The sequence below is a fragment of the Cydia fagiglandana genome, chromosome 2, assembly GCF_963556715.1.
Source record: "Cydia fagiglandana chromosome 2, ilCydFagi1.1, whole genome shotgun sequence".
NCBI lineage: Eukaryota > Metazoa > Arthropoda > Insecta > Lepidoptera > Tortricidae > Cydia > Cydia fagiglandana.
Window position 1 is genome coordinate 26,936,673 of NC_085933.1, and position 27,159 is coordinate 26,963,831.

General features: G+C 37.8%; 2 protein-coding genes and 3 non-coding genes across 5 annotated transcripts in view; 2 read left to right on the forward strand and 3 right to left on the reverse strand.

The window, feature by feature from the left end:
- The window catches only part of LOC134679533 (juvenile hormone epoxide hydrolase-like), a 331,027-nt gene that overhangs the window by 250,402 nt on the left and 53,466 nt on the right, over window positions 1–27,159 (forward strand). The window lies entirely within an intron of this gene.
- The window catches only part of LOC134679528 (facilitated trehalose transporter Tret1-like), a 67,008-nt gene that overhangs the window by 12,696 nt on the left and 27,153 nt on the right, over window positions 1–27,159 (forward strand). The window contains exon 2 of the mRNA XM_063538483.1: window positions 25,587–26,423. Within this exon, the coding sequence (XP_063394553.1) occupies window positions 25,608–26,423 (816 nt within the window). The 5' untranslated portion in view covers window positions 25,587–25,607. The remainder of the gene's footprint in view (window positions 1–25,586; window positions 26,424–27,159) is intronic.
- Window positions 23,769–23,840, reverse strand: Trnag-ucc (transfer RNA glycine (anticodon UCC)). The gene has a single exon. It is a non-coding gene; the product is annotated as a tRNA-Gly (tRNA).
- Trnag-ucc (transfer RNA glycine (anticodon UCC)) lies at window positions 25,057–25,128 on the reverse strand. The gene has a single exon. It is a non-coding gene; the product is annotated as a tRNA-Gly (tRNA).
- Window positions 25,245–25,316, reverse strand: Trnag-ucc (transfer RNA glycine (anticodon UCC)). Its single transcript has one exon. It is a non-coding gene; the product is annotated as a tRNA-Gly (tRNA).

Genomic DNA, 27,159 nt, shown 5'->3' on the forward strand with positions numbered 1-27,159 from the left:
TATCCGTTGCATCTCTACTTTTAATGACGTAAAACAATTGCTAGTTACCATCGTAAACACTGTTAACTGACCATTTTCATACCTTACTGCAACGAGATAAAGTTTACCAATGGCCATTTAAGGTTGTTGTTAGTTGGCAAACAATGTGTCAAATGCTAGTTATTCATATTGTTGCATTAAAAAGTTGTAGACTGGACTGGGTATGAGAAAAATAAAATAATCACCCTCATAGCGAAATCGATTCTCCTGTCGATTTTGAACAGACTGTTTTTAGTTTTCAAGTGGGTCTACTCATACCCATCCCACACTGTACTCGTCTCGTACTCATACCTAAACAATACTGCCCATATCAAACTATACTTAATTGTACTCATACCCGTGATACCCGCTACTAATATGAATGAATGAATGATATACCCTCACCTTCGCACCATATACCATATTCATATTCATACCATACTCGTAACCATACCACTCATACTATATACATCTTCGTACTCACGTCGTACATCTTTGCGTTACCTTTACCTACTACATATTTGTCGGAACTGATAACGGAAAAAATAACTGTGTAAACTGCCGTGCCCCCAGATTTATCATATAACTTATATATTATATCGCGTTATAATATTAGTGGGAAGTAGGATTGAATATTGCCCGTGTTACATACCTATAATGTTTTATCATCAAAGTAGTGAGGATCTATGTGGTTTTTACTATTTGTGTATAGAACCCTAATAGGCTTTAAGATTGAGAAAACAATTACTATTATACTGATGTTATTCAAAACTTGTTGTGTTAAGACCATTATTATCTAACATGTTGCTTAGTAACGCGAATAATGTGAATGCTTATTCAGAAATTAGCACAATAATAGCTGTGGCAGCAGCTTATATTCAGCACAGTCGGACGCCATTACGGTTGCTCACTTTCTAACCTCTACAATTATATAGGAATTGAAAATGAACTGAAAAACCCATTTTATTCATTTATAAAACTAGTTTTATCGTAGCATAACTTGTTAAAGTACATTTTCTATCACTAAAACATCTAAACACCGGAGAAAAATTACAAATTTAAATGTGGAGTAGTAAATTTTCTATATTTACTTTTGAAACGGTGCATTATTTACGCGGCGCTTAAAAATTTTAAATAAAATGTATATATATATTAACAGTAAAGTCGCATGCGCAATGAATTTGAAGTTATGTAAACATCAAATAAATATATGGGTGATGTCCTCCTTATTTTGTAAGTTTTCACTGCAGAAACTACACTTTGACACGAGTTCACAAATTAAAATGGAAGACAAATCATTGATTTAACACAAATATCTGAATATATTTTCTGTAAAAATGCACTTTGGAACCAAAAGCTTCATAACGTGTGAATAACTGATTCATTGTGTACAAAGCTGGATAACTTTGGTTTAAAAGCGGTATATAAGCTTTTGACAGCCTCTATACAAGTGTTATTCAGCGATTCAATGTGTGGGCATACACTTATATAGCTATTACATTACTGTTATTCAGAAATAAGCGGCGTGGGCACTGCCCACTTTGCGCCCAAACCTTCTGTATAACGTCTGTATAACGCTTATTCAGCTGTTATACAGCTACCTTATTCAGCATTAAGTACGGCATGCTCTATTATTCAAACAATATTCAGCTACGTTGTGTTACTTGGGTACCTAGGTTATATTTAAAGATGCTTTATTTATTCAGCTTACTTTAATTAAAAGTAAACTAAACTTGTAACTCTAAAGACAATATTTGGGTGAAATAACATATGCGTTGGTGGTGTAATAGTCAGCATAGTTGCCTTTCAAACAGTTGATCCGAGTTCGATTCTAGGCCAACGCACGTTATGTTAAGTTTTTCCCCAAAAATGTAATATTAAACCTGTTTTCTGCAGCTATCCAATACCCTAGTCCGTCTGCAGTGAGCGTGTTAAAAAGTGAAAATTGATTTGAAACCCTGAACTATCCTACTAGCCACAACAGTGTCTAGTTTTATAAAATAACCCATAGAACACCAAATGAGTCAATAAACGCTATCTCCATACGCTGGACCACAGCCAAACCGTAACGTCTTTTACATTTGGTCAAAATTTGCAGAACTAAAATCCACTGCATTGAGTCGTAGCCAACTTTGTTAGCGAAATATTCAGAGGAGTTCCGCAAGGAGTTATATTGGACCGCATCTTTACTTATGACTCTTATGAGTTTTTCGCTATAATTAACTTGAAAAAAAACATGAAGTTTTTATTTATAATTTTTCCCCACCAAAAGTGACATTGTAACTAAATTTAAATTGGTCAGCTTTCGCAACCAAATTGGTGTAATTTGGTATGTATATGTAATACATGGTTCTCGATTTAGATACAGCTGCAAGCTGTTGGGGTATTCGAGAAAAGTGTCGGATACGTGTGAAGCTATTTTTTTTACATCCTGATAAAGGTAAAAATCCGATATCTGACATGACAACGTTTCATAACTTAATAAGTTCAACAGTATATAATACAAAATTCTGCAAGTAATTAAGGTAGCTGCCATTCGCATCACATTCCCGACAAAATAGCCCTTTTTGCGAAACGCCCCTGTTTACTTAAATAAAATAATATTCGCAGCAAGCTCAGCTCATGTTACCTCTTAAGCACTCCCATTTTATAGCAATCGAAACCCGGCACATATCCGGCACATCCGGCTCTTAATCCGGGTCGAGCCGGCGAAGAATTAACTGTGATCTGATTGCTGGGGATTAAATTGATTGATCAGTATAGTGGATATCGAGCGGAATGGACGTTTTATGGCTTCGGGATTTCGAGTCAATCCTGCCGTGTTGTACAGTCAGCAGAAGTTGCTAAGCGGGCGAGGTGTCCAAAATGATCTTGACGCGACTTTATTGTTAAGAGAATAAGAGCGTGTCGAGGTTATTTTGAACATCTCGCCCGCTTAGCAACTTCTGCTGCTGACTGTACAGTAAGTGCCCCAACTTAAGTACCCACGTCGCCATACTAGCTGTATAGAAAAGTGGATACTTCTTATTCATCTTAGGGCACTGACGGTACAAACGAGAAATTTGTAGATATTGTAGACATCGGGGAGAGCCAAATAAAATCTAATAAACGAAAACAAACTGCGTTTTATTTCATAATAAAATAATTTTATTATTTGGGGCGATCTTGCACGAATCGGCCTAGCCCCACAGTAAGCTCAATAAAACTTGAGTTTTGGGTAGGTACTAGACGATGATAAATAAATTTACGACAAATCATTCGCTAATATCATTGGTAGGAAGGTAGGTTCTCGCGGGCTTGGTTTCCGCAACTCGACGTCTTATTTTGCGTGGTGTATCATTGGTATCAAGACAGTAAAAATTATTACAAATACAGCCTGGTGACAGACGGACGGACGGACGGACGGACGGACAGCGAAGTCTTAGTAATAGGGTCCCGTTTTACCCTTTGGGTACGGAACCCTAAAAACTACACATCATTCGCCGAAATATCAAAGAAACTATATATACATACATAGAATATACAATTTGTGGGTACGAAACATGTTGACATTGGTTATTTTGTGCCAATGGCGATGGCGCTAGTTATCTCGCAGAATTGTCAAAATGGCAGTTGCCTTATAAACAAGCACTATGTCATTTTATTCATATATGGCATTTTGGTCGTATTTCCCCTAAGAAGAGCCAGTTCACAGGGCCGTAGCACTTCAATTATATTACAAAATATGTTAAATATGCTTGAATGGAGCTACGAAAAACATTTCACCATTAAAATTCAGACGTTTGTTTTATTGTCCGGAATGAAGCCGGGGGTGACTGTTATCCGTATTTACGAACAGGCCCAGTTTCAGTTTCAGTAGGTCACGGCTTCGGTGACGTTGTTTCAGGGGATTCGAGATTTCAGTGATAGCTATACCTAGAACTTTTACTAGCAAAAACGAAATACAAAATGAAATATAGACATACCTGTTATCGGCGCAAAACAAGTCAAGGATAATACAAAAGTAAATTATAATGGACTAACTCACCGAAATAAATTAATGAAATTCAAATTCTGATTAACAGTCCGCCGGACGGTATCGGCCTGTCAGTTAGAATAACATGTTGACAGTTCCGAACAACTGACAGGCCGATACCGTCCGGCGGACTGTTAATCAGTGGGCCCCTTAATGTTACAAGAATATATGTAAATCAAATGCAAATCTACATAAATGTATATTAAACATTATTTTCTTGTGGGTAGGTACCTAAACACAATAATCAATTACTCCTACTGTTTTTGGTGAAAACCTACACTATCGCTCTAAAGAATGTGTTACTTTGGATTCATTACAAAACTTGCACCTCTAAATGTGAAGGGCCAATTTACCAACATTCTCACAGTGTGGTTGTGTGTTTTAGACATTAAGTAGAAGGGCCTAGTTAACTAGAGGGCGCTAAGTGCGTCGCGACCATTGCGTTGATTGACAACAGATATGTAATAAATAATTTGAAAGTAACTAAAAATGTAATCCCGACTGTTTACATTTTGACAGTTTTATTGTTCGAGAATATGAAATGAGAGCTTTTTGGATTGGTTCAGGTTACGCCATTGCAGATTTCATATAGGTACATAAAATAATTATTTATAAAAGGTGTTAAATAATTAATAAGGTTAGGTATGCGCTCCAGACTTTAACATTCTGTTCTAGTTTTATTATAATTTCATTTCTCTTTAATTACTAAACTTTCAATGTAATTATTTAGTTACTAAAAGTGTCTAGTGGACCAGCAACTCCAGTAAGTGATATGATTCAATATTTGCTTTATTGCTACATTTCACAACTGTAAAATGAATTATAATAACGATAAGAGTTTCATATTTCCGCGCGATGGCCGACAAACTGCAATGGCTGACGGAAGCGGGTAACGACTATGCGCGTCCGTTGTTATTTGTTGCTATAACGAGGACTGCTGCTGGAAAGTTATTTTGAACTGATTTTTAAGTTTAAAGATGTTGTCAATTTGTTCCATATTTGTATGCATGCATGAACAGATTGCAATAGGAAGTTATTCATCATCAGCCTACTCTTGTCTCCTCTCGCCTCTCCTATTGCACGCCATTGAGCACGATTTTCCAGCCGCCTTGCCAAGATCATCGCTCCATCTAGTCTGAGAACATCCTAATTCTAACGCTACGTTTGCCGATGCGCGGAAGGTATTGTTCGGATTAATTGTCCTACGCGACATTTCCATCTCCACCACTTATGTGGTTGGCAGTCCTCAACTGGTGCGTTTCTCCAGAAACTTCCTGCCTCGTACAGCTATAAAACGTAAAACTAGCCCACGCGGAATCCGGACCGATACGACCTTCAAACCTTCAAGACAAGAGCGTATTCGACAGCAACACACCTCTGGCGTTGTATGTGTCCATTAGGGTGGTTCACGTTTGTATGGGAAAAATTCAAACTCCAGCTAGAAAAAGCGGCACCCTCTCATTTTATTACACGTGTTCTGTTGACTAAATATGCCAAGTTTTGTAATCTTATCTCAACTACAAGGGGATGCTCAAACACTTTGAAATTTTTAAAGTTGTATGAAATCCAAAAGACACAAGTTATTATTTTTTTCAGTTTTCACATTATTTTAAAGTGTGATTTAAAAGTTATTTGATGAAAAACCATTTTTATTTCTATTTTTTATGATTTTTTAGGTGAAATTCTAAAAATCTTACTTTTCGAAAAATTATAAAAAATAGAAATAAAACTGTTTTTTTACTTAAAAACTTATAAATCACACGTGCAAATAATGTGAAAACAGATACTTAAATAAAAATCCGAATAATAAATACTTCTGTTTTTTGGTTTTCATACAACATACAAAATTTTCAAAGTGGTTGAGCACCCCCTTGTAGTTGAGATGGGTCCATATTGGCTCATATACAATTTATTATACGAATATTTCTAATAATACCGCTTTGTAGTCATAATCATTGTTTTTCCGAAAATTGTTACTCATATATTTTTTTTATAGTTTTTTGTGCTACTACCTACATTATTCATAACGATACATATTCAATTTTTTTTTACTCATAATATTGTCACTGAGAATGTATCTGTGCCCATAATGTTATTTGTAAGAATTTCTCGAAGACTAAGGCGGGAGCATTTGCTCTCGCTACGCTCGCTCACTGTGAGGGTCACAGGATTTCGGTTCTGTGAGGTTCGCAGTTCTAACCTAACCTAACCCACCATTCTGGCAGCATTTCGGTTCTGTGAGAGTCGCAGTTCTAACCTAACCTAACCCACCTTTCTGGCAGCATTTCGGTTCTGTGAGGGTCGCAGTTCTAACCTAACCTAACCCACCATTCTGGCAGCATTTCGGTTCTGTGAGGGTCGCAGTTCTAACCTAACCTAACCCACCTTTCTGGCAGCATTTCGGTTCTGTGAGGGTCGCAGTTCTAACCTAACCTAACCCACCTGTCTGGCAGCATTTCGGTTCTGTGAGGGTCACAGTTCTAACCTAACCTAACCCACCTTTCTGGCAGCATTTCGGTTCTGTGACGGTCGCAGTTCTAACCTAACCTAATCCACCTTTCTGGCAGCATTTCGGTTCTGTGAGGGTCGCAGTTCTAACCTAACCTAACCCACCTTTCTGTGCAGCATTTCGATTCTGTGAGGGTCGCAGTTCTAACCTAACCTAACCCACCTTTCTGGGAGCATTTCGGTTCTGTGAGGGTCGCAGTTCTAACCCAACCCACCTTTCTGGCAGGATTTTAACCTGACTTGACCTACAGGTGCATGCTGTTATAAATAAAATCAAATATGTCAAAATCGATATGTCGAGTAATAATATATGCATAAATTTTAGTAATAGAGATATTTATGTAGACTGACATTATGAATATAATAAATTCGAAGTTCCAATGAGTATTGTTTAAAATGAAAATGTACAATGATCATTAGGATGTAAAATTATATGAGATACATTTTCGGAGTTTCAATAATCGAATTTGCAATTTTATATGAACTTTGGCGCACCCAGTTGAGATAAAATTACGAAACTTGGTGTATTTTATCAGCATAATAAGTGTAACAAAATAAGGGGATGGCCCGTCGGAAAATAAAAAAAAAATTTTTTTGAACCACCCTAGTGTCCATGGCCGACGGTAATTGCTTACCATCATGCGATACATCATATCGCTTGCCTTCCAGTTATACAGGGTCATTTTTGGACCGTTACCCAAATTGTGCGAAGTGATTAGGTAGGTCATACTGAACAACTTTTTCTATGACACCAACTCCGAACTCACAAAAATTTTTTGGCCGTTTGATACATTTTGGGCGAATGGATGTCGACGTTTTCTATGGGAAGGCCAAATTATTTTTGGGATTTCGGGGTTAGTCCCATAGAAAAAGTTGTTCAGTATGACGTATGACCTACCTAATCACCACGCACAATATGGCTAACGGTCCAAAAATGACCCTGTACCTAAAATAAAAAGTAGTTAGCTACAGCATCAGTCGGCAACAATGCTGACGCATTGCAGCTGCCGACGTAACTGGCCGCAGTGGGTTCGACTCCCGCCAAAACCATTTATTTACTGCTGTTATGCAGATATCGAATGTAATATGCAACACTTAGGTTGCTAAGCTAAGGTTAAACCAAGAAAAGGTCTTCAACGATTTTGATAGCATACGCAGTGCACTGCAACCTGCAACTTGTATGGGAACTGCACGCCGACTGCAACATCAGTGTTCAGTTCCCATACAAATTGCAGTCGGGTTGCAGTCCGTCTGTACCGGCCCTAATGCAGCAGTGGTAAGGCTACTGATTATAGGTACTATTGCCAACTAGTAGTAGAACAGTCGGGTAAACGCGTTTTTTCGTGAACAAGCCTTATTTGTTATATAATTTATGACTAGTTATTGGCCATTACGATGAGAAGAGAACACGAGCATCGCATCTGGAGCAGCTGCAAATTTATCGACGTGCCGCATTGCGGCGGCTGCCTCATTTTATTAGCCCCACTACGGAAATTGGGTTATGCGTTAGCCTTTTGTTACGTCATGTCTAGACTAGCTCGAAAGGTTTTGACGAGCATTAACCTTTTATAAGGTGTGTAGTGTCGTTCGTTCTCGAAAAAAATTGAAGTGTCCTCTTTAACTTAAAGGTACACAAGGTAGATAAGTGTGGTTACCATTAGTTTGGCACAATGGCACTGACATAAACGCTATCGAAAACGTACGAGTAACTTAGTTTCTGTGCATCTCGCTATCGTAACTCACATTACTCACAATACTCACAATATTATTGCGAGTGAGATGTATGTCAGTGTTGACACTGTCTGTGACTCATGGTACGGGTACAAATATGTTTATGGCAAAAAATGTATTGATTGATTGTCAGTTTTGAGATTCATAATTTCATGAAATCATACTTGGTATCTAAGTTTCCAAAAATTTGGACATTAACTAACAATTAATTGATAACCTCTTCCTTTTTTGAAGTCGATTAAAATTTCTACAGATCTCTTCCTTTTTTGAATTCGTTTAAAAATACCTACATACGATGTAATATGTTGATATGATACAATACGATGTCACCGATATTAACACGCCACTAAACCTTACGTACTCTCATCATCTCCGAAAAGGGCTCTTACGGAAACTATCTTATCTCCCGCCCTTATCTCGTCTAGATACATCTACATTCTTGCAGGGTCAAGGTTTGGTTACCTATCTACGTATCAATAATGGCTCCTCTACACGATGGGCCAACGCCGGAACTCCAAGGGACGCATTTATGCGTTAGAGGGAGCAAATGATATTGCTATATCATTCTACCGCATGGCTGCGTCCTTTGGAGTGGCCGGCGCTGGCCCATCGTGTAAAGGAGCCATAAAACTGAGTATTTGAGTAACAATTTGTTTGCTATCTAGAACTTGAGGTTAAGTACCTTTTGATAGGTATATCAAAACAAATACATACAGCTTGATTCTAAAAATTTGAAAATGTATTAGATCTCTACTAGACCTCAACAAGTTACGATATGGATAATTTTTTAAAGATATTTGTAAGATAGATATGTATGTCAAATTTGACGTTTCCGCGATTCTGGAGGCCCTCTTGAACGATTTCGACAAGTTATGACTTAGATATCCAAGTCACATCTAGTCGATATCTAATGTAAATCTAGTTGATCTCTATATCGTTTCTAGATCAAAGGTACAGTAAAGGGCCAAAAAGAATGCACATCGGCAATCATCGCATTTCCGAATACAAACGAATGCTCGTTTCCATGTACATCAATTATTAGGTTAGTCGTTTATCAGAATTTGAATTTAGAACTAAGTACTTTATTGTTGTTTTGTTTTGATTTCACGTGAAATATATAGAGCTGTAAAACACGATGTAACTATTTTTAATTATTGCTATATTCTTGTTAGGGAAAAATAATCTTCATAAATATATATTTTATATAAGATCGACAAAAAGTGTAATATTGTAATGACAAATCTCTGTTGAACCTAAATAATTACTTACATTAACATCCTCATGTTTTTTAAATTAATTGGCTTCAGATAAAAAATATTTATAAACATTGTGGATAATTTCGCGTGACTGGTAGAGTAACGGCTTACCTTTTTTCCCTATAGATGCCATAGTACAAATTTAATTTTATAGGGGTTTTAGCAGCTCTATATATATATTGACTTAGATAGGCGACTGCACTCTCTCGAATTTGAACCATGACTGACAAAACAAACGTCATGGTGTGTGCGACACAGATATCGCTATACGAAGTCGAAATTAGCCGATTGCCTCTTTCTAAAGCTCGATGTGCATTCTTTTTGGCCCTTTACTGTACCTACCAACTTTAAGAATCACCCAAATGCTAGCCACTGCGGATCCCTTTGTTTGACATAATTATTGAAAATCATAATGTAATGATTGTCAGATTATCATTAGTCTCGTGATGTTTTTTATGGCGATCCTGAAAAGTTACGAGTTTCTGAGAAAAACCGTACAAGTGAGAGTCGAAGTAGTCGAACTCGCCCACCGAGGGTTCCGTACTTTTTAGTATCTGTTGTTATTGCGGCAAAAGAAATACATCATCTGTGAAAATTTCAACTGCAGTGTGACAGACAAACGGACAGAGGAGTCTTAGTAGTCTTCTTCTTCTTAGTCGTTATACTCTTTGCAGTGTGTCGTGGTCAACTGCTGACATCAGAGGAGCTACCGCGAAAACCTTAAAAAAATTCGCAAATTGCGGGGATCTTTCTCTTTTACTCCAATGAAGGCGTAATTAGAGTGACAGAGAAAAATGCCCGCAATTTGCGAACTTCGATGTTCGCGGTTATCACAGGCACAGATGTTGATTGCCGTACGATTTCTTGCCATTTTCCGCGGTTAGATGTCATTCTGGCACATGCGTTCAGGGGTCTTTCCATGGCAGATTTAATTTGATCAGTCCATCGCTTAGGGGGCCTTTTACGCGGTCTTGTTTCGTTTGCTCAACCCTGCCCTGTCTTAGTAATAGGGTCCCTTTTTTACCCTTCGGATACCTTGAAATAAGTAATAGATAAAATAATCTGCTTTCCCCCTGTCTCACATGAGCGTGACATTGGCACTTGGCAGTAAACTTGTCAGTCGTAAAACTATGGGCGGCTCGTAAACGTGATGCGGAGGCTGTGGAACATGTGGTGAAGTGAAAATGGAAGGTTTTCCCATAAGGGTCCTAAAATATAGAGTTAGACTAAGAAAAGTCTGCAACGATTTTGAGAGCACACGCAGTGCGAGTGTTATTTTAAACGCCACACTTCTATGAAATTATGATGTATGAATAACTGCATGATGCTATCAAAATCGTTGCAGACTTGTCTTGGTCCGCCTGTATACCTATGTGTGCTGATTTTTAATTATTGTTTTATTTAGATTTCGATTAAATTTGGCTGGTCTCCTCATTCGGTGCGGGATAAATACGAAATCACAACTTGCCCCGAAAAAACTAGTTATTTCATATTATTTTTCAACCTCACGTACATTAAGTCCTTAATTAGATTTGCCTACTAAAAACCTTTTGCGACTATAATACCTATTAAACCCTCACCCCAAACTAATATCCAAATTGTTTGTATTCCACGTTCCCAAATATCTACGAGTTTCAAACAATAGCCCAATACAAATATCTCAATTACGACAGAATGTGCCAATACACGTATATAAATAGGCTGTCTTATTATCTTATTATCTTGAGCTCTATTATTAAAAAGACACACATATATACATACAGGGTGTCGCAGAACTACCACATCACGGTGACACCGGAGGTAGATCAACTCAAAAGGAACCTAACCAGCCTAACATGACCCCAGTAAAAGTTGCACGGTATTCGCTTTATTACCGAAAAAAAATTGATTTTTCACCTTTGTACTAAAAATGTTATAACATAGGGGAAAATTGTCTAATAACTCGATAACCGTACAACTTTTACTAGGGTCGTGTTAGGCTGGTTAGGAGGAGCCTCTTGAGTACTACCTCCGGTGTCACATGTAACGTGGTAGTTCTGAAACACCATGTATAATGCAAAACCTCTTCCTTATAAGATTTTGTGTTGGTTAAAAATAAACAATTATGGAATGAACTGTAGTCTGACCTTTTTCAAGAAAAGAGCATGTATAGAATGTATGGGTTGGAATTGGAAGGTCAGATGCAAAGAGTAAGTATGTTATATAGGACAGTCAGATGGCATGCCTATGCCGATTCTTGGGATTAGTTGCCAAGCGGACTCCAGGATCCCATAAGCCGTGGTAAAATGTCGGGACAACGCGAGGAAGATGATGATTATAATAACAAAGAAACCAACAAAGTCGTAACAGATTTTCAAATTCGGATGTCGCAACAGAGAACGTAGAACCTATACAACAAAACACGTAGGCTGTACAATTTAGGGTGATCTGTTATTTCAGCGGTGATCGAGTGATCGTATTTACTCAGCTGTTTATGAAATTGGACTCGGTGTTCTGTTTGATTTAATTTCGTGGTGTTTGTGCGAAAATAAAATTGCGCAATTTCGTTGTTCAACTGATCGTTATCTTGAATGTACAAGTATGTAACCTTCCATCTGACAATAACACATAGTGTACGGACCATGTACCACATCTACCAAGTTTGATATTTATTATGGAACTAGTTTCTGCCCGCAATTGCCGAAATTCAAAAAACTACAGGAACGTAAAGGACTAGACTAACACTAGGTATCACCGTACCAGAATTCATCTACCTAAATCAGTTCAGCGGTTTAAGCGTGAGGAGGTAACAGACAGACGAGTTACTTTTGCATTCATACTATTGCTAGGGATTTTTGTCGCTTCAGTACCTACTGAAAACCTGACAGACACCTATTTATCAAAAGTGATTTTTATCTGGAAGATACAGGAAACGATAACATATATATGGTCGCCCTCAGTCTATTTGTCGCCGTTCCGTGAAGCAAGGGAAAACTAGGTACCCATGACCGGAGACAGTGGAAGAAGAACCATACACCCCAAGAGAAGATAACATATTGAAAAGAAGAAGAACATAATAAAAACATCAAACATCCTCGTGCAGCCAAGCCATCACTACTGATTGATGTAGCTGATTGTTAACTTCTTCATCAGTATCAGTTAATAGACTTATAAATTCGTTGTTTTGAATTACGAATTTGGAGCTTCTAAAATGAATTCGTCTAATTTAAATTGTATTCCATTATGACATCCAAAACCTTCACCCAAACTTCCAAAACCCGCGTTTCAAACTTGAGCCGTTACTTTTAATAAAAGCACTTCACAATACATTCATACGGCTGTCATCATCCCAAATCCGTACCGGATAAGTCTCTGAAATTTCACTCAAAACCGCACGCCCTCCACAATACAGCCAAATTGATCGTCTCTCTCCTTAAAACAAATTTGATGTACCAGGGCCGCATAAAAGGCAGGCGTCATTTCAACATCTATTAGATTACCCGAGCGGGACGGCTATACCGCCCTAAAAGCGTATGTGAGACAGGGACAAATATTGAGTTATGCGCTCCCCCGAGTACAAATTGACTGGAACGCTGGCAGATATTTTATTCTATTTTCTTGTACAATGGAATTGTTACGGTGGTTTTTTCAGTGTCTTTTGAAATGTAACGAATGTTTATTTAGGGTTGGTTTCGTTTCATTTTATTAGAAAACTCTTTGCATAAGATTTTTATACTTGCTATAAATTCATTTTAGATAGGACCTGAATGTCTATGCCAAGTTTCATGTCATCTCAGCAGCCACGTTACTGTTACCATATCTGCGTTATTTAAATACTTTCTATACATCTCGCTAGCACTAAATAATATGCGAAGTAAGTTACGCACACGCTAGCGATTATGTCAGTGTCAAACTCGTGGCAGCCATACTTATAAGAGCGTAACTTCGATTGTATGGAAGCGGCCTGTGTTCTTTTGACTTAAATTACGTGATAACATTAAACAGCAATTTAGTAGTCAGCAATGCGAAACTACACTAATGGCCTAAAATTCAGAATCTCAAATTCTAGGCCATTACTAGAGTCCCAGGATTCAGCCCAGAATTCCAGAAATCCGAATTAAAATAAGGGCCGGCGCAGACATGCGACTAATGCGATTTGTTTCCTCCGCCGGGCAGGCTTAGCGTCGCTTTGACCAACTTCTTTACTTTTATAATCTTTGTTCGTTCTGATTCCACTAATTTCGCGCGGATTTGGAACAAATGGCGCTTGAAATGTAATTAGTGATTTAATTAAAGTTTTTGCGCAATACAGGGATATTTATTATTGCTGGGCTTCAGGCAAAATTAACGCCGATTTGGGCAACTTTATATTGAACCTAATAAATACAGTATGCTTACCTCCTTTTTTAAAGTTGGTTAAAATATTTAGGTTATTTTCTAAAGACTAACAGTCTCTTATAATTAAAAAAATATATGTTTGTGTTACGACATAAAGAGTTACTAAATTTAGACAACATCACCATAGACTAGGAATCCTCTAGACCGAGTTTAGAGCAATTATTTCATGCAACCGATGATGCCAAAAATGCGGGGGTGCGCGGGACGTGGTGAGCGAAGTCCCGTGCCGTGATTGGTCCGTTCAAAGACACGGACGTCACACAAAGACACTTTCGACTCGAACATGGAGTAAAATTACCGTATGCGTGGCAGAGGGGGTAGCGCGACTATACTCAGTCTGGAGGATGTTTTGCCTGTGCTTATATGTTTCTCCAGAAACTTCCTGCCTCGCAGTGCTCGCACAGCTAAACTGTGGAATGAAGTGCCCGCGGTTTTTCCGGACCGATACCAACTTCAAATAAAAAGGACTCCTATCTGAAATACCAACAACACACTTGTAACGCCTATGTGTTCATGGGCGACGGTTGCGTACCGTCAGACAAATCACCTGCTCGTTTGTTTATTTCTTAAAAAAAAAACTTGGAAATCTGAAGGAGTACTATTAAAACCTTTTCAAGATAAGTACCTTTACCACGAGTTGGAGACTGACATAATCGCTAAGTGACTGCGTCAACTAACACACAATGCATCTCCATCTTACTGACATATTGGCGGATCAAGAGTAAATTCCATGAAAAAGAATTATAAATATTTGCGAGGACACAGACTCTAAGCAAAACCTTAAAAAGTCTTTCACGATTTTTACACATTATTAAACTGTACAGTCACCTGCAATAATATATTACACAACAAAGGCCGCAAAAATATGTGATTCGCTCTTATTGCGCTACAAATAAGATCGTGTCAGATATTTTTGCGGCCTTCGAAGAGTAACATATTATTGCAGGTGACTGTACAACGGGACTTAACCGCGTATTTTAGGTTTGTAGCACTGCCTTTAGTTCCCACAGAGACGTGTAGACACACCCTCATACACACGTCTTTGAACCCCCTAATCTTCATACACTCACCATTCATCACATTTACTCTATCACCAGGGGTGCGAAACTCCTGACTTCGGCCAAACTCGGCTCCGCTCGGCTCAGCATTGCTCCGAGGAATTTTTAGGGTTGGCACCACTTGACTTCCTTTTGCGTGCACGACCACAGATAAGATAATCACTTGAATTTTGACAACCCTAAATAGCCGAAAGGGATAGTGCCATATGTTAGGGATAGCATGATTCGGCCCTGAACCGCTGTCAAACTTCGGTTTTGTAGGAAGTTTCCTTTCTGTACGGTAATACTATTATTTATTCTGTGCTATCACTCAATTACCGTCCTCGCGTGCGCTATACTGGCAGTCCGATTCCGTTTGCCTGCCGAGATGGAACGCACGGGACCTTACGACATTTTATGCAAGCGTTCCCTTTCTTAGTTATTCCGTGTAAATCACCCTTACCTTCTGACCATCCCCGGTTACACATGGCGCCCAACTTGGGGCTGGTTACAGTTTTAAGATTTACCTCCGACGTTTCGAGGACGGCGTTGTCCCCGTGGTCTCGGAGAAGAACTAAAACTTAAATTCACAATTATTAATAATTAAGGCCTTGTAAAACTCATGGTGGGGGTAAAGAAGCTTCCTAATTGTAAACCGCAGTGTCTGTTACAAAGTGTCTTGTGTATCCGTGCTCGGCTAATCAATAGCGGTGGGAGCAGCTGGTGCGACTTGGCACGTGTCTTGTATATTTTGCGTTTGCGTTCCTGTCGCTGTGTCGTGTCGTACATGGAATGAGATCCCTATTAATCCCTCGTTACCTATAAATTTGAAAGTAACTGTCTGTTACCTCTTCACGCTTAAACCGCTGAACTGTTTTAGATGACATTTGGTATGAAGTCAGCTTGAGGCTCGAGGAAGGAAATTTAACTATAGGACGTAATTATACGTTTTCTTTTAGGTACAAATAACTCATAAGGCTGCCTTTCTACTAATTAAGCAGAGAGTCGAGAAGAGAGGTGCGGTAATCAACTTAAAGCTTTGGTTGTCTTCTCCTCTCCTGTGGATTGTACAAGTAGGCTCCGTGCATCAACTATAGGGGGCAGCATTGGAGCGGTCAGATTTTTGGCGCGATGCGAAAATAAGTCGTCTATGCTTCCGATGTAGCCCACGATGACAGAACCTACTATGCACAAGGAAACGTATCGACGAGAACGGATATGGTATTAGCAATTGCTTTGGAAATTTACATGTACTCATATGTTTCCGATTCAGGCCGCAAGATGGCAGACTCTCCAACGCGCACGGTCCCTATAAGCAATGCTATTGGTTGATTCCCGCACGTCTCTCCTCTCCGGTCATCTCCGTCTCAGTGGAAAGGCTAAGTATAATACAAACACTGCCCACTAATTCTAAAGCCAGGACGAAAAGAATCTATAAATAAGCCAAAGAACATTCCTAACTCCCTCTAAGCCTAAGCTGCGCATCTTTCTAAGCCAGCTAATAGATCACTTACCTAATAGACGAAGCATATGTCAGATTTACTTTAATATTATCGTTGATAAAATAGGAAATAAGGATGTAAGGCAGTATTTAATTAAGACTAGTTAATTATTGCTCAAAGTAATGTATTTATTATAGCGACAACTACAAGGTTTAGAATATGAAAAATGGTAGACATTATTTAAGTAATATATTTATATAAGCAGATTGTAAGTAAAAGTATATTGTAGATTTACGGAACAATTAATCGGCTTTATTATCACATCATTCACAAAAATATTATTTTATGCGTAATAAATATTGGTGGCTTAAAGTACTGGCTACCTTAACGTACACACTTGGCATAGTTTAAAATAGTAATAAAGATCGAGCAATAAGCCACATGATGTATTACACCGTAATCAGTTGGAATATACGTTACATAGTAACTATTAAAAACTCATCAAAGGGTTATATTTACATTAAAGATTGTAACGTACATACCATCAGACTATAACACAAAGAAAACATACAGAAATTTATAACAAGTCATAAAATCACAATTAAATAAAATTGACACTTAACTTCGTTCGTCGTCGTAGCTCTCCAACTGAGAAGTGACCCACAACTGTCAGACACCCGCTTATATTCGATTAGACTTCACCCCTTCTACCACTTCTTGGTGGGAATAACAAGTAAGATGTTTCCTGCACATCCGGTTATTATAATAATTCAATTCAACAAATGTATTTGCTGCATTTAGTTTAATTTATTATAGAATAATTAACGCAAACTAATACAAATTTAATATCATGGCTTATTATTATAAAATACTTTATTTACCTTACTTATGTTCTGACAGTTATGGTCAAGAAATATACATGGAGGGTAGTTGTGTTATTGAACAGCAGTTCTAACTTATTATTTCGATATAAGTACGTATTAGCTTAGCAAAAGTGAACCATCTCGTAAAAATGTAAGTGTGATCTTTGTTTTTATACTACGTATCTCACACGGCCATACTGACAGGTGCTTCGTTCTCGAAGTACCTTATTTCTATATTTATTATTATTTATTTATTATATTAAACTTAGTATATGCAATTACTATTTTTTATTAGTCAGATACTATATCACATATCACATTAATCAAGTGAGAGCTCGAAGGCTCGGCAGCAATTATCCTACTTACAATCACCATACTACTGTTTCACTTATCACATCAAGTGAGCCTCAGTAGCATGTATCACCCTAGGTTGGCTACTGGTCCACTTATAACATCAAGTGGGGCACACAGGCTCTGCAGCAGGTCCCTATATTGCTACTTTTTCACTTACATCAAGCGAGAGCTCGCAGGCTCGGCAGCAATTATCCTACTTACAATCACCATGCTACGGGCACTTATCACATCAAGTCAGCCTCGGTAGCATGTATCGCCCTGAATTGGCTACTGGTCCACCTATAACATCAAGTGGGGCACACAGGCTCTGCAGCAGGTCCCTATATTGCTACTTTTTCACTTACATCAAGCGAGAGCTCGCAGGCTCGGCAGCAATTATCCTACTTACAATCACCATGCTACGGGCACTTATCACATCAAGTCAGCCTCGGTAGCATGTATCGCCCTGAGTTGGCTACTGGTCCACCTATAACATCAAGTGGGGCACACAGGCTCTGCAGCAGGTCCCTATATTGCTACTTTTTCACTTACATCAAGCGAGAGCTCGCAGGCTCGGCAGCAATTATTAATCGGTTATTATTTTGTCAAATAAGCTTTTTAACTACACTGGAATGATGTACACTGGAAGTTCTCAATCGATCGATAATCAACTCATGTCTCATTCACATAAGTAAACTTTATAAACTTTTTTTTTTCTTTTTTTTTTATACATAAATTACCTTAAGTATATAAAACTTCTTAATCCTAATAATTTTATAAATTAACCTGAATCGTTTAACAGAAATAAACGTTTTTCATTTTTTTTTTCGTCCTTTTTTTTTTTTTCATTCCATTAGAACTTCCTACGTTGGGCACTCCCATGAATTATATAACCCTAATGTAACAGAATTTTAAACTCCGTTCGGCCATCCCACAAAACAACTATTTTAAAAGTCAGTGATCAGTATTATCTATAATGTATTCAATATGTATAGATCTGTCTTTTATTTAGCTGAAGCTTCGGTGGCAAAATAAAAATGTGGTTACAAATAAAAGGCAACGTATTTCTTTTTATGAAATGGTATTTTGGAGCTTCCATCGTAACTGTCCTTAAACCGCAGGAGATAACGCGATATTCTTCTAGTTGAATCTTAACTTATCGTACAAAGGCGGATTCATCTTACAAAAGTTGTTCTCTAGGATGGGTCTAGGATGTTTTGGGCTTCTGGGTAGGACACAATTAATTCGAAGACATATTATTTATATCAGTCATGCTTCATTATGGCAATAGGTTAGGTATAAATAAAAATAAAAATTGATGTTTGCTAAATACTATAGAATCAGGATTATACGATTCGTTTTATTCCTGAACAGCTCACTCATAGCAACAAGTGGCACCAAAAGGTTAATTCACCTATCTACCTTCCACTTGGCTTTATCAGTATTCCGGTGGTCTTATGTTTTCTTGTATGTACCAAAATTAAAACAAACATTAAAATGAACCAGAAGATCATAGGTACAAAATTGCCATTGTTATAGGCATTTTATTACCGCAGCATATTTAATTACCGCCAGACCAGGTAAATGGTGGTACATATACCCAAGGGCTTATGCGAGTTTACTACGAGAACTGGTAAAGTATATAACAGTTTAAAATATCGTATATACATGGTGTTCACAAGGAATGCGAAAGACCTTAACCACGCATTTCTGAGGTCAAAAGAGAGAAAATAATGTAATATGTGTATATGTCAATTTCGCCCAAAAAAAAAAATTTTTTTTTTTTAATGTACTTGTACATAAAAAGTATATGTTATTGGTAAACATGTCACTAAAAATACAATTTTACAAAAAAATTTTTTTTTTTCGTAAATCATAGTTGTTGCAAAGTGTTACTTGTTACTTTTTGACATCTATCGATAAGGATATTTAGACTACGTCCCATAGTAGTAACATCGTCATCAAAAAGAAAACTAGTTTTTTTTTTAATTTTTTTTTTTTTTTGTATTTGTATTAAATGAACTCTGAAACTAGGCGAATTTCAAAAAGGTTTAAAGGACTTTGTCTCTAAATATAATCAGGAATACGCTGCTAAAACTATTCGGCCCCCTCATGTTACACCGTGTATATATTTTTTATATTCCTTACAGGTAGGGTTGCCAACCGTACTATATTATATCGTATTGTACTATATTTTGGCTCTTTGTACTATATACTTTTGGAAAAATATATAGTACGCTAAAATACTATATTTCCGATTAAAAGTATATTACACTCATGTTTAGTATTTTATCTAAAAGTACTATTTTTTTTTTTTTTTGAAATGTACTATATTTTTGATGCCTTATTCTGGAAAATACTATATTCCACCAAAAAAAAGTTGGCAACCCAGTTACAGGTCACCTAGATGAATTGTCCTAAAGGAATACGTTTACTTTGTACACATTTATTGTACTCTATGTTGTATATTTACCCCTTTTTTTTTGTAAAGTATTTTTATTACCAAGAGAATATGTGCTTTTTATTTACTGACTAATTTGCATGTGCAAAAATCTTTCAACTTCACGGTTTCAAAACATAATTTACTAACACGGGACTTGAATTACCTCTGATTACCACAAGAACAATACTGACTAGTCTACTATTTTGTATGACGTAATTGTCTAAGGTTGTCACTGAGATATCCTTTTTTTTTATAGTCATTTAATATCCATCAATCAGTAAATTTATCAAATTGGAAGCATACTTTCAAAAACGCTTTTATGCCAAACGCGTATTACTATCTGTACACAGAACTCGCAATAAGCACTGTAGGTGCAAAATTGTAAATAGCCGTTATTACTATTTATGAAAGTATCACGACTACCACCGACTGTTTTAATATCGATAAGCTTACGAGGGGCTTGTAACTGAAAACCAAAAGCGTGTTGACTTTATCCTTTACAGTTTTAAAACGACCTGTCAGTTTAATATTGTTTACTGTTTTATACTTATTGAAATAGTTCCTTGATAAGATCCTGATCGGTGAGATAGAATCTTTAAGATATGTGCCTTCGATATCAGACTATTGAACCTAAGTAACTGGTGTTATATAAATATTTATTCGTATCAATCGTAACAAAAATAAGAAATAATGTGACTAATAAAATTCAAAGGACGTATAAGGGTATTTCCACTTAACTGTATACCGTTAACGGCCGGTTAGGAAAAGTCACAAATCTGACGACAAATATCATAACCGCGACAATTAAATTAAGTATCAAATTCGTAACTAAACCGACAGCTGAACGTGACTTGATAAACGTACCTAACTTAAGACACGCGGTAAGTTACAATTAAAATGCCCATTGTTATTAACCGCCTAAAATTTCCAACGTAGTCTTTAATGCAGACCTCAAAATCTTATAATGAGATTCGAGTCACGATTAAAATATTTATCCAGGCCATAAATAACGTTATTCCAACGTTTGGAAACTTATTCAAACCAAACTGCTTTTCTAAAATCCAATTTCACAAATAGCTTCTTTTTTTTTTTTTTTTATTCGATTCAGTCATTAACTAAGTCGTCATTTAGAATAGTATAGATTAGAAAATATTTATTTATGCGTCATTATGGTTACATAACAGGTTATGAAAAGGACAGACGTTTACGTTTATCTAACTCTGTAACTATTCGATGTGATTCGATATCTAAACATACCTATACAGTCCTATTTTTAAGTGTAACCAAATTTTAACATACCAGAAACAACATCATTCATCAGTCATCCTTCCAGACAGGCGCCACTCCGCAGCGTCTCACAGGTGCGGCAGTTTCTGTTTCGCGAAGTACTTTTGAGCTGCTTGCTGCGGTTCTCCATAAAAAGCATCATGCTTAGTATACCAAATATCTTGTTTCACCTGGGGTTTTCACTGAAAGTGAAACACCAGTGTCCTTGTGTCCAGGATAGCGCGGCTTACAGTGTCTGTTTGGAGTTGGATGGCGTCCCGCTGTTGACTAGCAGTCCTTATACTCGTACTGCTCCTGAAACATTAGTTTTGTAGGCATAGAATGTGTGTAATATCATCCCACTTCTGATGTCAGATTTACTTTAATATTATCGTTGATAAAATAGGAAATAAGGATGTAAGGCAGTATTTAATTAAGACTAGTTAATTATTGCTCAAAGTAATGTATTTATTATAGCGACAACTACAAGGTTTAGAATATGAAAAATGGTAGACATTATTTAAGTAATATATTTATATAAGCAGATTGTAAGTAAAAGTATATTGTAGATTTACGGAACAATTAATCGGCTTTATTATCACATCATTCACAAAAATATTATTTTATGCGTAATAAATATTGGTGGCTTAAAGTACTGGCTACCTTAACGTACACACTTGGCATAGTTTAAAATAGTAATAAAGATCGAGCAATAAGCCACATGATGTATTACACCGTAATCAGTTGGAATATACGTTACATAGTAACTATTAAAAACTCATCAAAGGGTTATATTTACATTAAAGATTGTAACGTACATACCATCAGACTATAACACAAAGAAAACATACAGAAATTTATAACAAGTCATAAAATCACAATTAAATAAAATTGACACTTAACTTCGTTCGTCGTCGTAGCTCTCCAACTGAGAAGTGACCCACAACTGTCAGACACCCGCTTATATTCGATTAGACTTCACCCCTTCTACCACTTCTTGGTGGGAATAACAAGTAAGATGTTTCCTGCACATCCGGTTATTATAATAATTCAATTCAACAAATGTATTTGCTGCATTTAGTTTAATTTATTATAGAATAATTAACGCAAACTAATACAAATTTAATATCATGGCTTATTATTATAAAATACTTTATTTACCTTACTTATGTTCTGACAGTTATGGTCAAGAAATATACATGGAGGGTAGTTGTGTTATTGAACAGCAGTTCTAACTTATTATTTCGATATAAGTACGTATTAGCTTAGCAAAAGTGAACCATCTCGTAAAAATGTAAGTGTGATCTTTGTTTTTATACTACGTATCTCACACATACGGACCCCTGCGGTATTTCCGGACCGATACGATCTTCTAACCTTCATGGAAAGAGCTGCTTCCATCTCAAGAGTCTCTGCGCTTTCCTACAGTCCCTACATAACGTACCCGTAGTTGTAAGTGAATGGCTCACAGGCCGTGGACTGGACGCAAGCGGCGCAGCGAGCGGCAAATCAAGGTCGTTCATACATTTGTGACGTTTCACTGGCAAAGGTACCTTATGGCGGTTGGCGTTTACGACGCATAGCAGCGTATTCACATTGGAGCATCCTGAATAACAGCATAAGCACCAACCGCCATTAGGTACCTTTGCCCGTGGTACGCCACATTTGATCGAGCGCAATGTAAGTACGGCCTTGATTTTATGCTCATAGCGCCGCGCGCCGCTTTCGTCCAGTCCGCGGCCATACCCCCTCAAATGCCCAGATCTACTCTGTGATTTCAGGAATCTATACTTGTAGTCTATGCGGTTAACTAATACAGTAACGCTACGTCTTACGTAGGCGAACAACGCGCGAACGCGGCGCGGCGCGGCGCGGCGAAATCAATCCTTTGATGCCCATAGAAGTGTCCTACGTAAGCGATCTCGTTGCGAACGCGGTGCGGCGCGATTTGCACGCGAATGTCAGGCGGCGCGCCGCGCCGCGCCGCGCCGCGCCGCGTTCGCGCGTTGTTCGCCTACGTAAGACGTAGCGTAACAAGCTACGTCTACATATACCATTCCCATCTAGCACTGCTTTGCATTTTAATCTAATTCTCCATGAATATACATAGAGCTGAACGCCAGCTTCAGCGGTTGCCCGATTGGTCGACAGTGTTGCTACATTTGTTGGCCGATTTGTGGGAAAATCTCGGGTGTTATAGTTTATACACTATTAAATGAACATTCATAGATTTTTGTAAATGAATAAGATCTACTAATGGTTAGTACGTTAATTCTTTTATTTACAATTAAAGAATAACTTCAAATTTCTAGTAAAATTACTGGAAACCATATATAATTTCCCAAAAAACTAACGAAAATATTTTTCTCCTTAAATTTACAAATATCGACTTCGTATATTACTTTTTAAATACGACGTAATCAATGTTAATCAAAAACCGTTGCGCTAAATTCTGTTAGAAAAAGTTTCTTAAAAAATATGCGTTGGCCGAGAATCGAACTCGGATCAACTGCTTGGAAGGCAACTATGCTGACCATTACACCACCAACGCATCTGTTGTACTTAGACGTGTGCGCCGCGCCGGCGCGCCGCCGCCGCCGGCCTTTTTGACCACGCCGCCGCCGCCGATAAATGATCGGCGTGAAATCGGCGTGACCTTGAGTGTTGTTAATTAGCTATTTCAAGCTGGTTTTTGGATTACAATATGTTTTTTTTTTTGTATTATTTATGTCACTGTTGTCAAATATACGTCAATTATTAATTGAATGAAACTGAATAGCCAGTTGCAGAAACTATTTAACACACATATTAAAGTAACTGAGTTATCCTAAGTATTCACCGTCAACTGTTAACGAACGAACGAAGACTGCTGCTAGTGCTGCTTGGACAGCTAGAAGAAACCCCTCCATTCTCAAAGAGCTCTAATCGCCACTCATCTCTTCCCAACATGCCATGGGTTAGCCCTTAGATTCTTCGGACATATTATCCAACGCATGATGTGGAGAAACACATGAGTTTAAGGCGAATGAATGACAAACGTGCTCGAGTTAGAGCATGTATGAGATGGTCGAACGTTATGAAATGAAGAGGTCGGCTTGTGGCAGTCTGTACCGTGCAGTCCATACGGCTTATAACCGCACAAAATGGAGACAAATTACATGTGGTCGAGAGCCTGAGCAATGAGAACACGATAAAGAAGATACGTCTCAGTGAGCCTGGTGCTTGTACGACAAAAAAAACATTAAAAAGAAGCCATAGGAGTCCACCATGTCTAGCAATGTCAAGGATATGTGGAGTTCTGTTTTGTTAAAGTACGTCATTTTTAATAGGATAAGCCATGGAAAGCTTGAGAATACGGAGAGTTACAGATCAGATCGAAGGTCATCGGGACCAGGTAACCTCTTAATGCAAGCCAATTACTAGGGAAATCAAGTGATTATACCTATCCTATATTCATTTACTAACCCTATTTTACTCACAGCATATTCAAACTATACCTGCATTGATCAAATCTTCAAGAAAAACAACAAATTAATGATTTTTCTTAAGAAACCTGAAAGTCAAGGTCACGCCGATTTCACGCCGAAAACACGCCGCCGCCGCCGATTTTTTGGCAAACGCCGCCGCCGATCATTTTTTAATCGGCGCACACGTCTAGTTGTACTACGTAGAATTACTTATACCTACATAGAAAATCTACCCAATTTGAACTTATTGTTTCGTAAAGTACCTGTTAATTAAATATACCTACAAAATTAAAATATTTATGCGTTGGCCGAGAATCGAACTCGGATCAACTGCTTGGAAGGCAACTATGCTGACCATTACACCACCAACGCATCTGTTGTACTACGTGGAATTACTACCTACATAGAAAATCTACCCAATTTGAACTTACTTCGTAATTAACATTAAGTACCTGTTAATTAAATGTACCTTCAAAATTAAAAAGATATGCGTTGGCCGAGAATCGAACTCGGATCAACTGCTTGGAAGGCAACTATGCTGACCATTACACCACCAACGCATCTGTGATATATAGCAAATGTAATACACGTTTTATTTCCGAAGACTTCGTCGTATACTTATTATTTATTCAGCTGGGTTTACTAAGATACGATAAAAGTAATAATAGCTCTTAAAATCCTATCAACTGAATTAATTATTTAACGCACAACATCGATTTCCACTTTTCAAACTTATGTTAAAAAACATAAAAACTTAACGCACCTAAAGCGGCACCTTACCCAACTTAATCCAACCTTCGAAACCCTCATTAATACGCTTTCCCTTTCAGGCGGGGACCCAATAATACAACATGGCCGGCTCCCGAGAAAAATTGCTCTACGAACGAAACGCGGATTACCGATATGAAAGACGACAGGAGCACCGCTACGAACACTACAGAACACAGCCCCGCCGGAAAAACGGATACGTATATGAAGATATCTATTCAGATTTCGACGAAGCGCAAGGCCGGCTTTCCCTATTCCGGCCCATCAGACCCGAATATCTAAATCTACCTACGACCTACGATAAGTACAATTCGCTTCCACGCTACGGGTACTATGAGGACCGGCAACAACATAGAAAGAAAGATTATTACGACTTCAGAATCGAACAGGAGAGACGACGACCTCGGGAAACTTATGAACCTTACAGAAAAAGACCTGAACGACGCTTAGAAAGCATCGAAATGAGCAACGAGCCTAAAATTGAACCTAGACACGAACCTAGACCCAAAATGGAAAATAGAAAACCTAAAATCGAAATGAACGCGAAAAACGTAGCTGTTTGCAAGCCTTTAAGATTGACTGAGAAAAATGCACGATATTGGACTACTGATCCTCCAGAAAAACCTAAAAAACGCCCTGATGAAGTTAAGAAAAACGTTAAATTCTCTGAAGTATCAGGTTGTAATAGAAAGATGGTGATAGATGACCCGGTATGTGGTAGGAAAGTAGTTCCTGTGAGAGAATTGGAGGTATCCTTAGACCAGATGATTCAAAACGGGTATTTTGAGAAGCATAACATACCAATTTCGAGACCGGTGAAGGAAGAGGAGCCGGTGAGGAATGGAAAACCTCCGGGGATAGAAGCCACTCCAGTAAGGCGCACAAGACATCTGCCTCAGGTTAGTACGATTCAATAATATTAAGATTTTTAACTTATAGGTACCTACATAGTCGACTCGCAAACTTTTAGACAAAAGCAGCCTCCATTAAGATTCTCCAAAAAAAGAGGTGGTTAATTATCATTGTAAATTTTGTCTAATCTTCAAGTTGGAAACTTTAAATATTAGAGAATAATCATCATCGTTTATCATCATCCTTGCGTTTGTCCCAATTTTTTGCCACAGCTCATGAAAGCCTAGGGTCCGCATGACAACTAATGCCAAGAATTGCCGTAAGCACTAGTTTTACGAAATCGACAACCATCAGACCTTCTAAGCCAGAGTGGCAACTTGCCTTATTGATTTTAGTCCGGTTTCCTTTAGACGTAAATGAAGGAAAACCGAAAAGCGACTGGTAAATACCAAGTGATATATCGTACTAAGAGTTGCGAAATACTCATTGATTGGATACCCCAAACGAGCTAGGGTTTCAACCTGCGGAGCTTTTACTGCAAGGCTACCAGCGCTATTTTTATAATAAACATTATAGAAGATGTACCTACCCACATATATTTCGATACCTAACATTGTTGTTTACTTCAACTTGACCCAGTTATTGATTACGAGGCATAATTACAGACATTAGGCCGATCTGTGCCGTAATGGCTTCCCATTGAGTCATGACCCACGTCCCGAGGGTCTCTTAAAAGGGACGTTATATAACGTCATAGAAATTGAACATTAATGTATCCATGAC